Raw genomic sequence first — 15479 nt, 5'->3', positions numbered from 1 at the left:
CTCATATCCTGACACAGCATGACCAACAAAAAAAACAATACTGTTTAAAAAGCAAATGTAATGAGTTACGATTAGGGGTGAATCGGTGATGACATTTTGTCAGCCGGTTATGGTCATGCAGATGACTCCCGGTCTCACGGTAATTGACCGTTAATTAATAAAACACGTTTAGCATCTCTAGGCTTCCACACATTTAAAAGCCACTGATATGCGCCGTTGGAACATCTACATTTAAAAATGTCTAATAAAATCCATTTAATATTCACCATCACTAAAAAAAAAGTGGATTGCAGTCAGATGGAACAGAGTAAATAGGCATTTTAACGTCATAGATTTAGCCGGTGGTAATTTGTGGAATAGACACTGGCTGGAATGCGGTTATCACTAACTAGCATTCAGGATTAGACCCACCCTTGTATAAGTGGCTGTGCACCATGCCACAGGCTGTAGGCCAGTCCATTGCGGAGCGAGTGCTCATATGAAGTGGCTATGTTGAGCATAAAAGTGATGTGTAGCACAAAGTAACCAAGTCCATCCACTATACATAGATGTGGGCTTATTTACCTGATGATAACATTTTGTAGCGCATTTATTAATAATAGATTGTGTATATAAACACGCTGTTTGAGATGTACTGTACATTTACAGTCCACACTCAAAAAGGTGATTACTAGAATGATTAATTGTGGAGTATAGGCTTGCTAGATCAATTATGACATCTTACAATTCACAGTGTAGGGTGCCGTCTTTCAGATGGGACGTTAAAACTGGTGTCCTGACTCTCTGTGGTCACTAAAGATCCCATGGCACTTATCGTAAGAGTAGGGGTGTTAACCCCGGTGTCCTGGATAAATTCCTGATCTGGCCCTCATACAATCATGGTCACCTAATCATCCCCAGCTTCCAAATTGGCTCATTTATCCCCCCTCCTCTCCCCTGTAAATATTCCCCAGGTCGTTGCTGTAAATGAGAATTTGCCCTTGTCAACTTACCTGGTCAAATAAAAACGGTTAAAAAAATATATATTTGTAAATGTTTTTCTGCTGTGTGTGATATGCAGTAGGCTGATTGGGCTCATATATAGGCCTATTCATATGGGTGTTTTGAATTTAATCACCTCCTTAGAAAGTGCTGTCCATTTCAATAGGTTAGGCTTTAAAACAACATCCACAAGGACCATGTTTTACACTCAGTTTCAACCTGCTGTTGAACTTCCATCTTTAAAATGGATCAAATCACAGTGAGGTGAGTTTTAAAAGCACGATACAGTGTTTGATGTGATTTTAGATTTAATTTGCATTGATGTCAGAGTGGTTAGAGGGAAAATAGAGTCCTGACTAACAGGCCAGTAGCGACCTGAGGATCATTAGCGAGTTGGGTACTACAAAACGCATGTCCATAGTGCATAACAGGAGATTACGCAGACCCAACGGTCACATAAATGTATAATTCTTGTGAAATGTATATTTACAGGCTACATTTAGGTATTTCTTTTCATTCTTTTTGGCTATCTGGCATCATTGACTAAAGCCTAAGGCTTAGGGCCTAACTGCATGTGCGCCAAATAGCCAACAAGCCAACTGCCAAATCCTTTTGGGGATGGGCAAAATAAATAAAAAAAATTAAAAAGTTAACATCGATCCACGGTGGCAAAAAAGGACAATGTCGGAGTTTAAATCAGTAAGAGAAAAAGAGAGTTGAAAATAAATAATGTTTTTAAAAAAGTTGGTGACGTGGTAAAAAAAGGATGATAGCAGTGATGTTATGCGTGATGATTGTGAGGCGCCAAACATATTCGACAGTCACAAGACGGGTACTTCTAATAGGCCTAAGGGAACTTGCAGGCTACTGTTCAGATGTAAACTGAAATCTGGATACTGACTGTGCATCTTTAACCTCTCACATTGCCTTAATCTTAACTCCTGCAGATTTAAGCATTCCTTGCATTATCATGACACACCAAATGAAATTAAGATTTTCACTCGGGAACAAGAGTGGAGAAATAGGATTTCTTTCTTTCAGAATCTTGAGAGGGTGTGAATGTGCAGTTCGATACCATCTGTACAGGTGCTTTCTTCACCAACGTCATAAAAGCTGACATCTTAATTTATACTATTCATCCAGGCCGAACTGAAATATGATCAGAAACATGTTGAGTCATTTTTCACAGCTTTCTATTTCCTTACAACCGGTCAAAAGTTTAGACGGAAAATCTTTTTTGTTATTGCATTTTCTCCCCGGTCCCTAAATGTCTTTGCTCCACGAAAGAAGCAGAGATGACAAGGAAAACTTTACAGTTGTCAACTAAATTGAAGCATTCATTCTATCGATTTATGACATTCTGGTGAGCAAGAGTTGATTTAGTCTTCTAGGGCAACATATAATGACAGAAGAGAAGCTGTATGTATCCAATTATAGTCAAAGTTGACTAACAATTAGCCTACCAAAATGTTAGAAATGATAAGCAGGAACATATCTAAAATCAGACAAAAAGAAATCCTGCAGGCATGCCTGTCACTCTGACAGAGCTCCAGATTTCCTCTGTGGAGATTCACATTTACATTTAAAAAAAAACAACATTTTAGTCATTTAGCAGACGCTCTTATCCAAAGCGACTTACAGTTGTGAATGCATACATTTCTTCTCTCCGTACTGGTCCCCCCGTGGGAATCGAACCCACAACCCTGGCGTTGCAAACACCATGTTCTACCAACTTGGAAACCTTCCTGTTTTCAGGTGTAGGTGAGTGAAAGGGGGTTACTGTAGAGCTCTTTCACCATCCACCCAACCTTTATTTTACTGCGGTCATGACTCCCGGTGTGGCGGTAATACGGTCACCAGAACAGCCCTAGTAAAGACGGTGATTTTCCCCCTGCAACATCACTATATACCCTGAATTGAGGGCTACCTACACAAATTCATATAGCCTAGGCTAGGTGGCATAGCTGCAATTTGACAAGAGATGAACACATTCCATGAGCTAGCAAAAAAATGTTTGGCCCCCTAAGAGTGAGTGGAGGTTAATGACGCGCGTGTTGACTCATAACCAGTGGTCAACCGCGGTTATATCCGCCGGGCGGACGGGTTTACGGTCATTAAATATTGTGTGGATGAAGGGTTGAATAAAGAGAATACAATTCCTTAAAAACAAGGTGTAGGTGAGTGAAAGGGGATACTGTAGAGCTCTTTCACCATCCATCCAACATGTACTGTAGCTATAAATAGGATTGTCAGCCCACCTGTCTATTGTAATAGGACTGTCCCCTGGGTGCATACCCCAACAGAAGCCGTTTACGCTTGGGGCCCACTAGCCTGAGCCCTCAACTCCTTCCTGTGCTCAGGTGGCTCAGGTGTTGTGGGGGGGGAGGTCACCTGGGGGAAACTTTGTTTCAGAGGTCCCCATCACACACAGGTGAGGAGCATGCATGACATGGCGTTTTTGTATGTCATATTGTAAGGGGGAATTCATCTCACCTCAAAAAGTTTTGGTACGTAATTTCGCGGCTGTTTTTTGACCATGTCCTCACTGACGTTAAAGAGACGGGGTGGGAATTTCCCAGCTGTGTTCTACTACAACACATAGAAAGATGTTTAGGTAAGAAACCGTGACACACACGGCTGTGTGAGGACGCTGGCCCTCTGCAGGCTCAGTCTGTAAAGAGAGAAATGGAGTATGTGGCACTCATGCAAATGGCACTCCCACATGTGACTAGAGGCTCTATGTGTCCCTGCCGGTGAAACCTCTAATCTGAGAGCGATCTATACAATTTTTTCAACCCGAACGGAAGGCCAGGGCCTGGGGCACAGTGTAGCTCCTTGTTGGGGACTTGACACAGGGTGAAGAGTGTATACTCACCCTGAGCTCTGTTGACAGATGGAGGGCGGGTCTAGTGGAGGTGATCCATAGTGTTCTGGGAAGAGAAGAGATAACACCAAACATCATTACTAAAACGCAGACAGAATAAAGGATGCAGCACTAAACAGCATCACGGCCCGTCACCAAATCAGTGAGCTCAGTGGAGGAGATTCAGGCATAGTGAGCGCAAGAGAGAGAGAGAGAGAGAGAGGGCGGGCGAGAGAGAGAGAGGGCGGGCGAGAGAGAGAGAGGGCGGGCGGGCAAGAGAGAGAGGGCGGGCGAAAGAGAGAGGGCGGGCGAAAGAGAGAGAGAGGGCGGGCGAAAGAGAGAGGGCGGGCGAGAGAGAGAGAGAGAGAGAGAGAGAGGGCGGGCGAGAGAGAGAGAGAGAGGGCGGGCGAGACAGAGAGAGAGAGGGCGGGCGAGACAGAGAGAGAGAGGGCGGGCGAGAGAGAGAGAGGGCGGGCGAGAGAGAGAGAGGGCGGGCGAGAGAGAGAGAGAGGGCGGGAGAGAGAGAGAGAGAGGGCGGGCGAGAGAGAGAGAGAGAGAGGGCGGGCGAGAGAGAGAGAGAGAGAGGGCGGGCGAGAGAGAGAGGGCGGGCGAGAGAGAGAGGGCGGGCGAGAGAGAGAGAGAGAGAGGGCGGGCGAGAGAGAGAGAGAGAGAGGGCGGGCGAGAGAGAGAGAGAGGGCGGGCGAGAGAGAGAGAGAGGGCGGGCGAGAGAGAGAGAGAGAGGGCGGGCGAAAGAGAGAGAGCGACAGGAGTGGAGGAAGTGACCATTCTCCAGTAGTTTTGATGTTAAGAGGCCATGGGAGGGTTTTAAAGTCTCCTCTGTCATGAGGATAATACAATCTGACACCAAAAGGGAAGGTGTCGTCGTGGTGGATTGAGAGAGAGAGAGAGGAGTGAAAGGGAAGGAAGGAGAGGGAGCAAGACACACAAGAGGAACAAATGTAGATAGAGAGAGAAAGCAAGAGAGGGCACCCAGGTGGTATTTAGAGCACAACCACGGAAACAGAGCTGCACAAGAGCGACCCCCCCCATCAACTGCCAATGAGCTAATAAAAGCCTTGTTCTACTTTGAGAAGTACATTGCTGAGCTAGTGTTTAACTTCATGCTGTAATATGGTATATCCAGTGACTATAGACTCCCAATCCCCCACATTAACGTGTTGTAATATGGTATATCCAGTGACTATAGACTCCCAATCCCCCACATTAACGTGTTGTAATATGGTATATCCAGTGAGTATAGACTCCCAATCCCCCACATTAACGTGTTGTAATATGGTATATCCAGTGAGTATAGACTCCCAATCCCCCACATTGACTTACTTTGTCCTGGAGATGCAGGTGGGACATGCTGTGCTTCCTGTGAGGGGGACAAAGTAGAGGCAACCAGCCTTAGTGACACTAACATAGACTCCCACACACACGACAAGGGAGGCGTTATGCTTTCCCTCAGAATCTACGACAACAGACTACAACACTGATGATTAATGTATGTAGTGTAGGTGCTGTGAATGACTAAGTGGAACATGCGTAAAAGGACATTTTTGGGGGGGGATTCTGAGTTGCTATTTAGAGTAGAACCCATGGCCTGAAGTGTTTGAGGTTGAATACCTAAAGTGAATACTAGTTACAGTAGGTTGTGCAGCTCAGGCAATGCAGAGGGCCTTCAGGCTCACCTTGACTGGGAAGGAGAACTTGGAGGGCTCAACTGTGCTGGGTGTCTGGATGGCAGTCAGGAGAGGAGGCCAAGAGTGGGTCATTTCCTGAAGGAGGGAGAGAGGCAGAGAGAGAGAGGGGAGTCAACCCAGAGAGGAGGAGGACTAACTACCCTACCCAGCAGGACCCAGAGACGAGGAGGACTAACTACCCTACCCAGCAGGACCCAGAGAGGAGGAGGACTAACTACCCTGCCCAGCAGGACCCAGAGAGGAGGAGGACTAACTACCCTACCCAGCAGGACCCAGAGACGAGGAGGACTAACTACCCTACCCAGCAGGACCCAGAGAGGAGGAGGACTAACTACCCTACCCAGCAGGACCCAGAGAGGAGGACTAACTACCCTGCCCAGCAGGACCCAGAGAGGAGGACTAACTACCCTACCCAGCAGGACACCTATGACTCATTCATACAGCACATGAAGTGGGGTTCTGTCCTGAATAAATGCTAGCTAGCTAGCTAGCTCTTTAAACATGGGTTGGATTTAACACAAGAATGTGAAAAGTGCTCAGCGGCTAAATCCCTATTTAGCCATGATGATAATGAACACTAGCAAACTGAGCCACCTCCACCTCTCCACGATTCATTAGTAAAGATTTGAGAAGTGCTTACCCTCAGAATGTCTTCCACACAGTCAGCTTCATTTGACGGCGTCTGGAAGGCAGCACAACACTGTTTGAGTGACACAGAAACCAGCCAATAGGGGAAGCTTGAACAAAACACATACATAACACAGGCATGGTGGTAAATGCTCTGAAACAACTACGATCATGTGACTTTCCCCTGACACACACACACACACACACACACACACACACACGATACAGCCCAGTGAGCTTGAGAAGAGGCCCCTTCTCAGAGGTCAGTCTGAGGCCAGGACAGGGTGTGTGTGTGTGTGTGTGTGTGTGTGTGTGTGTGTGTGTGTGTGTGTGTGTGTGTTCTCCATGATTGGAATCTCAGAGCTCAAAGATGGTCACAGGATTTCAGTTCAAGTTCGGACAATCAAAGAATTTGCCTTTTTGGGTGGACTTTCATATTTAACAACTTGCCTTTTTAGTTCTCTCTCTCTCGTCATTGTATGTCACACAAACAAATAAATGTTCAAGATTTGGGATAATTGTTTACAGCAACTTTTTAAGTTGTTTCTTATAAGAACAGCAATGTCTTGAGTGCACAGACGTGTCAACTAAAAGGCTTACATGATTTAGGCTATTCATTGATAGGAATGTAAAAACAAGGCAGGAACGATGTAGCGGCGCATCAAATTATTTTATCAGATTAACATTGTGGGACACATTCTGACAAAACAAAACAACAGTATTCAGTTGTCACTTCAGCTTAGTCAGCTGAGCCAGGCAGTTTTCAGTGAAACATTTCAACTGCCTGGTTTCAGTAGCCTATAGAGTACCAAAGACAGACTTTTAAAAGATGTAGGCCTAAATTACATCATGTCAGGGATTTTTCTGCCATTGTAATCCTTGGGCGGGCCACCTAAGCGGTTTTTTCAGGGTCGTCTAAGTCCAAACAGTGTTAAAAACATATATATTTTTTTAAAACTATACATTGGGGATGAAAATATGCTTTCAGTGTAAACTTCAACTACATCCAGATATAAAAACAGGTAGATATCTAACATGAAGAAAAGATAATGGATCACTATATTATTAAATAACCATCTTCGGGAACTAACAAAAATCACCAAAATAAAAGCTAAACCAGGGGGTTCCCAAACTTTTGACCCTTGACCCCATTTTGATACAAAAAAATATATAGATATGCAACCACACCATGTAGAATGATGTAATCTAATGCCAATGGTTCTTTAGTTGTTTTTTGTTTTAATTGGGGTTATGACAGTCAATTACAAATCAGTCTAACAGTACTTTTGACGGTCTTTTATTGTGAAAGAAGTATGGTTTGAAGTGACAAATAATTCAGAAAAGGTATTGGGAAGTTCAAAAGATCATCATCAGGCAATAATTTTTTTAAATGAATTTCTGTGTAGAAAAGCAGCTCATCATTGAGGTTCTTTCCCCCCCCGGTCTTAGTGTCTGGTCTCGTCCACTCTGTTCTAATGAGGCTTGTGGACATTGTAGAGGGAAACAGAAGGTATATAGAGTGCATTCGGAAAGTATTGAGACCCCTTGACTTCTTCCACATTTTACGTTGTTACAGCCTTATTCTAAAATGGATTAAATGGGTCCCCCCACCTCAATTTACACACAATATCCCACAATGACAAGCCAAAAACTTTTGTTTGTTTGCAAATGTATAAAAAAAAAAAAATTAACTGGAAATATATTTGCAAAGGTATTCAGATCTTTTACTCAGTACTTTGTTGAAGCACTTCTGGCAGCAATTACAGCCGAGTCTTCTTGGGTATGACGCTACCAGCTTGGCACACCTGTATTTGGGGAGTTTCTCCCATTCTTCTCTGCAGATACTCTCAAGCTCTGTCTGGTTGGATGGGGAGCATTGCTGCACAGCTATATTCAGGTCTCTCCAGAGATGGTCGATCGGGTTCAAGTCTGAGCTCATGCTTGGCCACTCAAGGACGTGTCCCAAAGCCACTCCTGCGTTGTCTTGGCTTAGGGTCATTGGCCTGTTAGAAGGTGAACCTTCACCCCAGTCTGAAGTCCTGAACAGGTTTCCATCGAGGATCTCAGCTATTTGCAGGTCTTTCCAGAGATGTTCGATTGGGTTCAAGACCGGGCTCTGGTTGGGCCACTCAAAGAGCAGGTATTCATCAAGGATCGCTCTGTACTTTGCTCCATTGATCTTGCCCTTGATCCCAACTAGTCTCCCAGTCCCTGCCGCTGAAAAACATCCCCACACAGGCACGTTCACACAGATGAGCAGGGACCCTGGGCATCTTTCTTTTGGTGTTTTTCAGAGTCAGTAGAAAGGCCTCTTTAGTGTCCTAAGTTTTAATAACTGACCTTAATTGCCTACCGTCTGTAAGCTGTTAGTGTCTTAACGACCGTTCCACAGGTGCATGTTCATTAATTGTTTCTGGTTCATTGAACAAGCATGGGAAACAGTGTTAACCTGTTAGGGCTAGGGGGCAGTATTGACACGGCTGGATAAAAAACATACCGATTTAATCTGGTTACCACTCCTACCCAGTAACTAGAATATGCATATACTTATTACATATGGATAGAAAACACCCTACATTTTCTAAAACTGTTTGAATGGTGTCTGTGAGTATAACAGAACTCAAATGGCAGGTCAAAACCTGAGAGATTCCTTTACAGGAAGTGGCCTGTCTGACCATTTCTTGAACTTCTTTTCCATCTCTATCATTTACTAAGGATCTCTGCTCTAACGTGACACTTCCCACGTCGTCCATAGGCGCTCAGAGCCGGGAAAAAACAGAATGTCGTCATTCCAGCCCCAGGCTGAAACACATTATCGCCTTTCTCAAGTGGCCGATCAAGGGACACTGGGCTTATGCGGTGACCCCGACCGCCCCCGCCTTTGGGATTTTTTCCTCTGTTTGCCGAAAAGGAGATTCCCTGTCGGAATATTATCGCTTTTCTACGAGAAAAATGTCGTAAAAATTGATTTTAAACAGCGGTTGACATGCTTCGAAGTACGGTAATGGAATATTTAGAATTTTATTGTCACGAATTGCGCCATGCGCGCGACACTTCTTTACTATTTCGGATAGTGTCTGGAACGCACAAACAAAACGCCGCTATTCGGATATAACGATGGATTATTTTGGACCAAACCAACATTTGTTATTGAAGTAGCAGTCCTGGGTGTGCATTCTGACGAAGACAACAAAAGGTAATCAAACTTTTATAATAGTAAATATGATTATGGTGAGTGCTAAACTTGCCGGGTGTCTAAATAGCGAGCCCGTGATGCCTGGGCTATGTACTTAGAATATTGCAAAATGTGCTTTCACCAAAAAGCTATTTTAAAATCGGACATATCGAGTGCATAGAGGAGGTCTGTATCTATAATTCTTAAAATAATTGTTATGCTTTTTGTGAATGTTTATCGTGAGTAATTTAGTAAAATGTTAGCGAATTCCCCGGAAGTTTGCGGGGGGTATGTTAGTTCTGAACGTCACATGCTAATGTAAAAAGCTGGTTTTTGATATAAATATGAACTTGATTGAACAAAACATGCATGTATTGTATAACATAATGTCCTAGGGTTGTCATCTGATGAAGATCAAAGGTGAGTGCTGCATTTAGCTGTCTTCTGGCTTTTGGTGACATTATATGCTGGCTTGAAAAATGGGTGTCTGATTATTTCTGGCTTGGTACTCTGCTGACATAATCTAATGTTTTGCTTTCGTTGTAAAGCCTTTTTGAAATCGGACAGTGTGGTTAGATTAACGAGAGTCTTGTCTTTAAATGGCTGTAAAATAGTCATATGTTTGAGAAATTGAAGTAATAGGATTTTTAAGGTTTTGAAAATCGCGCCACAGGCTGGCAGTGGCTGTTACGCAAGCGTCCCACCTAGCCCATAGAGGTTAAAACCCTTTACAATGAAGATCTGTCTGTGAAGGTATTTGGATTTTTACTAATTATCTTTGAAAGACAGGATCCTGAAAAAGGGACATTTCTTTTATTGCTGATTTTATATTTGACAACATTTACTTAACTACATTCCTGAAGAAAATAAATGTACTTTTTAATCCATACATTTTCGCTAACACCCAAAAGTACTTTTTTTGAATGTTGAATGCTTAGCAGGACAGGACAATGGTCAAATATATGCATTCATCAAGAAAACATCCCTGGTCATCCCTACTGCCTCTGATCTGGTGGACTCACTAAACACAAATGCATCGTTTGTAAATTATGTCTGAGTGTTGTAAATAAAACAGTGCTATCTAGTTTGCTTAATATAAGGCATTTGAAATTATTTATACTCTTACTTTTGATACCTAAGTATATTTAAACCCCAAAACTTTTTTTCAAGGGTGACTTCCACTTGACTCATTTTCTATTATGGCATCTTTACTTTTACTCAAATATGACACTATGGTACTTTTTACATCACTGCTGCCAAGTGCCTTTTACCGAGGAGTGGCTTCCGTCTGGCCACTCTACCATAAAGGCCTGCTTGGTGTAGTGCTGCAGAGATGGGAGAACCTTCCAGAAGGACAACCATCTCCACAGAGGAACTCTGCCAGAGTGACCATCAGGTTCTTGGTCACCACCCTGACCAAGGCCCTTCTCCCCCGATTGCTCAGTTTGGTCTGGTGGCCAGCTCTAGGAAGAGTCTTGGTGGTTCTAAAACATCTTTCATTTAAGAATGATGGAGGCCACTGTGTTCTTGGGGACCTTCAATGTTGCAGAAATGTTTTGGTACCCTTCCCCAGATCGGTGCCTCGACACAATCCTATCTGAGCTCTACGGACAATTCCTTCGACATCATGGCTTGGTTTTTGCTCTGACATGCACTGTCAACTGTGGGACCTTATATAGACAGGTTTGTGCCTTTCCAAGTCATGTCAAATCAATTTACCACAAGTGTACTATAATCTATTTTTTCAAATATCAAGGATGATCAATGGAAACAGGATGCACCTGAGCTCAATTGAGTCTCATAGCCAAGGATTTGAATACTTGTGTAAATCAAAAAAAATGTTTTGCGCTTTGTCATTATTTGGTATTTTGTGTCGATTGCTGAGCAAAAAAATAAAATAAATGAATATTTTCCAAGGCACTGCGCGTTTGGAGTTCCATGGTTGTCGGGGGAGATAGGACAGTGTTCCTGACGCATCTAGCAGCTACTGAGGTAACCTCGGTTCCATGAACCAAGCGCAAATGTATTTTAATTCACAGTGTCTCGTGACCCATAGCTTGGAAACACTGAGCTAGACAGTCAGCATGAATTTAAAAAAATTCCAAAAACCCAAGAATTTAGAGAGTATTGATTATATTATTTTGTTTGAGCAAAATAACACTAACCATGACAAAATGCACAGAATTGCAGCAAAATTAGCTTTAAAAATAAAATAAATCTACTTCATATTTATCTCCAGCACAACCAACATGTGAAAATTACACATTATGTTTCATAGTAAAGATAGAGGACAATGTGTTTTCAATGACAGCGGTGTACATCGTGTGGTTTTAACCAATTATGAGTAAGCATTGCCTACTAACTGGTTGATGTCATTGGAAATTATTATCTTCCATCTTTTTTTCACTACAAAATTTTGAGAGGGATCGATTCTCAAGACATTATTGTGAAGTAAACTTGCAAAATTCTCACGTCTCGTGCGCTAACGTTACCTCCGGAGGTCGTGCCCGACAGTTGCCTCGCTCAAAGCAGGACTGTGTAAAACAGAATCTCGTTCAGCCCAACACTCCTACAGTATAAATGGTAATAGCAAAGCAATGTTTCTGTATAATCTGTAAAATGTAGAAATGTTCTGAATATTTCAGAGAGTTTAAACTGGAAAGTGCAGTATGTTAAATTCAGCAGTAGCTGCCTAAAACTATGGAACCCCATCCTCACCGCCAACTTTGTAAAATATATATTTTTATGACGATACCATCTAAACATATCCTATTTGTATTGTCTTTCATTTGTAACATTGTGGTGATTTCAGCGGTTGTCGTCGGTAGGCTGCTCTAGGCTACCTGCGGTTGTCGTCGGTAGACTGCTCTAGGCTACCTGCGGTTGTCATCGGTAGGCTGCTCTAGGCTACCTGTGGTTGTCATCAGTAGGCTGCTCTAGGCTACCTGTGGTTGTCATCAGTAGGCTGCTCTAGGCTACCTGTGGCTGTTATCAGTAGGCTGCTCCATGCTACCTGCAGCTGTGGTTATCAGTAGGCTGCTCTAGTCTACCTGCAGCTGCGGTTGTTATCAGTAGGCTGCTCTAGGCTACCTGCGGTTGTAATCAGTAGGCTGCTCTAGGCTACCTGCATCTGTCAACCTGACACAAATCCACAGTGAATTCACTTGTACCCCCGTTTTCTGTCACAATTTGCTTTTACCATATGTAATGATTTGCATGATATTGATAAAAATGCAGTCTGGTTAGTTGTAATGTTGTACAGTAAGTGTACCGTACTTTAACGATTAACCCTCTCATATGAATATGTATTTTTTAATAGGCTAATGTTACTTAAAGACATGCTTTTAACAACTCTGCACTTTTGTCTTGAAGCTAAAAATGAAAGGAGTGTAGCCTACAGATGAGAAAAATAAACTCTGTCTGCACATGCTTGTTAATTGTTGCATTACTCAAGAGTGTAATGTGGTTAAGATGAAGTCGCTTGCATAGTTCCAGCACCCCTCTACACACAACAGTGAGTTAAATTAGATTTAATTCAACTGTGTAGGTGTTTTGTCTGTCAGACAGACTGACTCATCAACATAACAGCACTCAGACAATTACCCACTGACTCCTAGGCTACACCCCCAAATAGTGCACTATTTTTGACCAGGACCCTATGGTTTCTAAATCAAAAGTAGTGCACTATGTAGGGGATAGGGTGCCATTTTGGGACAAACACCACAAAACAGTAGAGATGTCAAACCACAGGCAATACAAATCAGACTTCTTCTCCTCAGACTACTGCTGCACAATAACAGTGGTTAGGGGTTAGTGACCAACTACTGTACTCCAACATACCATCTTGAAGTGAAATATTTGTTTATAAAAACTGTGGAAGGGATTATGTCTCCGATACGGTATTTCTACTCAACAACAAAAAGTTTCAGCAGAAAACATGGTGTTGTGTGACAAGTCTTTCGCTGTGTCCCCCCCCCCCCCCCCCCCCTCCCTCAGGTTTCCATGTTTCAGATAAGGGGACTAAAGTGGTCCTCACTCAGCTCACAGCAATAGTTACGTAAGGTGGTGATGACAAAGCAAATGTATTGTGCTGCTGAAGGGAGGGCTGAGTGGAGAACTGCTGCTGGCAAGCTCTCAGTGGCAGCTGAGGTCAATAGCTGCCTGGCTGGCTACCACACAAACAGCACTAAGCGTGGAGGGGTGGGGGAGGGCTTTTCTCTCTGTTGGAGTGAACAATGCCACACCACAGCACAAACACAGCCTGGACCGGAGAGCCACTTAATACTTAGCCAACCAGTGCTGACTAGGTCATTAAATGTAGATAGCCACACATCAAGGGTTCCAGGATTTAGTCTTTAGAAAAGGAGGGGAGTGTGTGTGTGTGTGTGTGTGTGTGTGTGTGTGTGTGTGTGTGTGTGTGTGTGTGTGTGTGTGGGCGTTCGCTGGCTACTACTGCTCAGACAGAACTACACCACCTGGGGCTGGGCGAAGAGAGAGGGGCATCCCAACCTAACATGTAAATCAAAGTTTATATGTGGCATACACAGATTTGTGGATGTTATCGCAGGTGCAGCGAAATGCTTATGTTTCTAGTTACAACAGAGCAGCAATATCTCGCAACACACACATCCACAAGTTTATAAAATAATTAAGACAGAATGAGCAGTATCAAAAAGAGCAATGTGAGTCCGGAATATAAATATATACAGTTGAAGTCGTAAGGTTACATACACTTAGGTTGGAGTCATTTAAAACTCGTTTTTCAACCACTCCACAAATGTCTTGTTAACTACTTGCGGACTAGTGGGACGCTAGCAATTTCCGGTGGAATTGCAGAGCGCCAAATTCAAATGAAATTACTATAAACATTAAACTTTCATGAAATCACAAGTGCAATACATCAAAATAAAGCTTAACTTGTTGTTAATCCAGCCGCCGTGTCAGATTTCAAAAAGGCTTTACGGCGAAAGCAAACCATGCGATTATCTGAGGACAGCGCCCAGCACACAAATGCATAACAAATCATTTTCAACCAGGGAGTTGCGACACGAAAGTCAGAAACAGCGATATAATATATGCCTTACCTTTGAAGATCTTCTGTTGGCACTCCAAAAGGTCCCAGTTACATTACAAATGGTCCTTTTGTTCAATGATGTCCTTCTTTATATCCATAAAAACTCAGTTTAGCTGGCGCGCTTCAGTCAAAAATCCACTCGGTTTCACTCCTTCAAAATGCATACAAAATGAATCCCAAACATTACCAATAAACTTATCCAAACAAGTCAATCAACGTTTATAATCAAACATTAAGTACCCCAATACGCAAATAAATGATCAAATTTAAGACGGAGAATCGTTATTGTCTTTACCGGGAAAAAAATAACAAAGAACTCGCTCTCATTCACACACTTGGAAACACTACAGCCAAAATGGGAGCCACCTAGAAAAACTACAATTTCTGGCTCATTTGTCCAAAAACCAGCATGAACCTCTTTCTAAAGACTGTTGATATCTAGTGGAAGCCCTAGGAACTGCAATCGGGCACGATTTCGCCCCATTATAAAACTGCCAGCCATTGAAATCAGTTGTATGATGAAATCCTTTTTTTGGGGGGGGGGGGGGGTGGTTTGTCCTCGGGGTTTTGCCTGCCATTTCAGTTCTGTTATACTCAGACATTATTTTAACAGTTTAGAAACATTAGTGTTTTCTATATGCATATCCTAGCTTCTGGGCCTGAGTAGCAGGCAGTTTACTTAGGGCATGCTTCTCAACCGGACATCAAAATACCGCCCCAAAGAAGTTAACAAACTATAGTTTTGGCAAGTCGGTTAGGACATCTACTTTGTGCATGACACAAGTAATTTTTCCAACAACTGTTTAGACAGATTATTTCACTTATAAGTCACTGTGTCACAATTCCAGTGGGTCAGAAGTTTACATACACTAAGTTGACTGCCTTTAAACAGCTTGGAAAATTCCAGAAAATGTCATGGCTTTAGAAGCTTCTGATAGGCTAATTGACATCATTTGAGTCAATTGGGGGTGTACCTGTGGATGCATTTCAAGGCCTACCTTCAAACTCAGTGCCTCTTTGCTTGACATCATGGGAAAATCAAAAGAAATCAAC

The 15479-nt window shown here is 42.9% G+C and overlaps 1 protein-coding gene across 1 annotated transcript in view; it reads right to left on the bottom strand.

Annotated features, from left to right (window-relative positions):
* The window catches only part of LOC106568507 (AF4/FMR2 family member 1), a 95713-nt gene that overhangs the window by 29672 nt on the left and 50562 nt on the right, over positions 1–15479 (bottom strand). The window contains exons 8-11 of the mRNA XM_082959761.1: positions 6191–6287; positions 5539–5625; positions 5186–5222; positions 3857–3911 (exon numbers count right to left, since the gene is read on the bottom strand). Coding sequence (XP_082815887.1) covers positions 3857–3911; positions 5186–5222; positions 5539–5625; positions 6191–6287 — 276 coding nt within the window. The remainder of the gene's footprint in view (positions 1–3856; positions 3912–5185; positions 5223–5538; positions 5626–6190; positions 6288–15479) is intronic.

This window comes from Salmo salar, chromosome 13, assembly GCF_965601325.2.
Source record: "Salmo salar chromosome 13, fSalSal1, whole genome shotgun sequence".
Taxonomy (NCBI): domain Eukaryota; kingdom Metazoa; phylum Chordata; class Actinopteri; order Salmoniformes; family Salmonidae; genus Salmo; species Salmo salar.
Note: the sequence above shows the minus strand (reverse complement) of the source record. Positions and strands in the feature narration are given on the sequence as shown.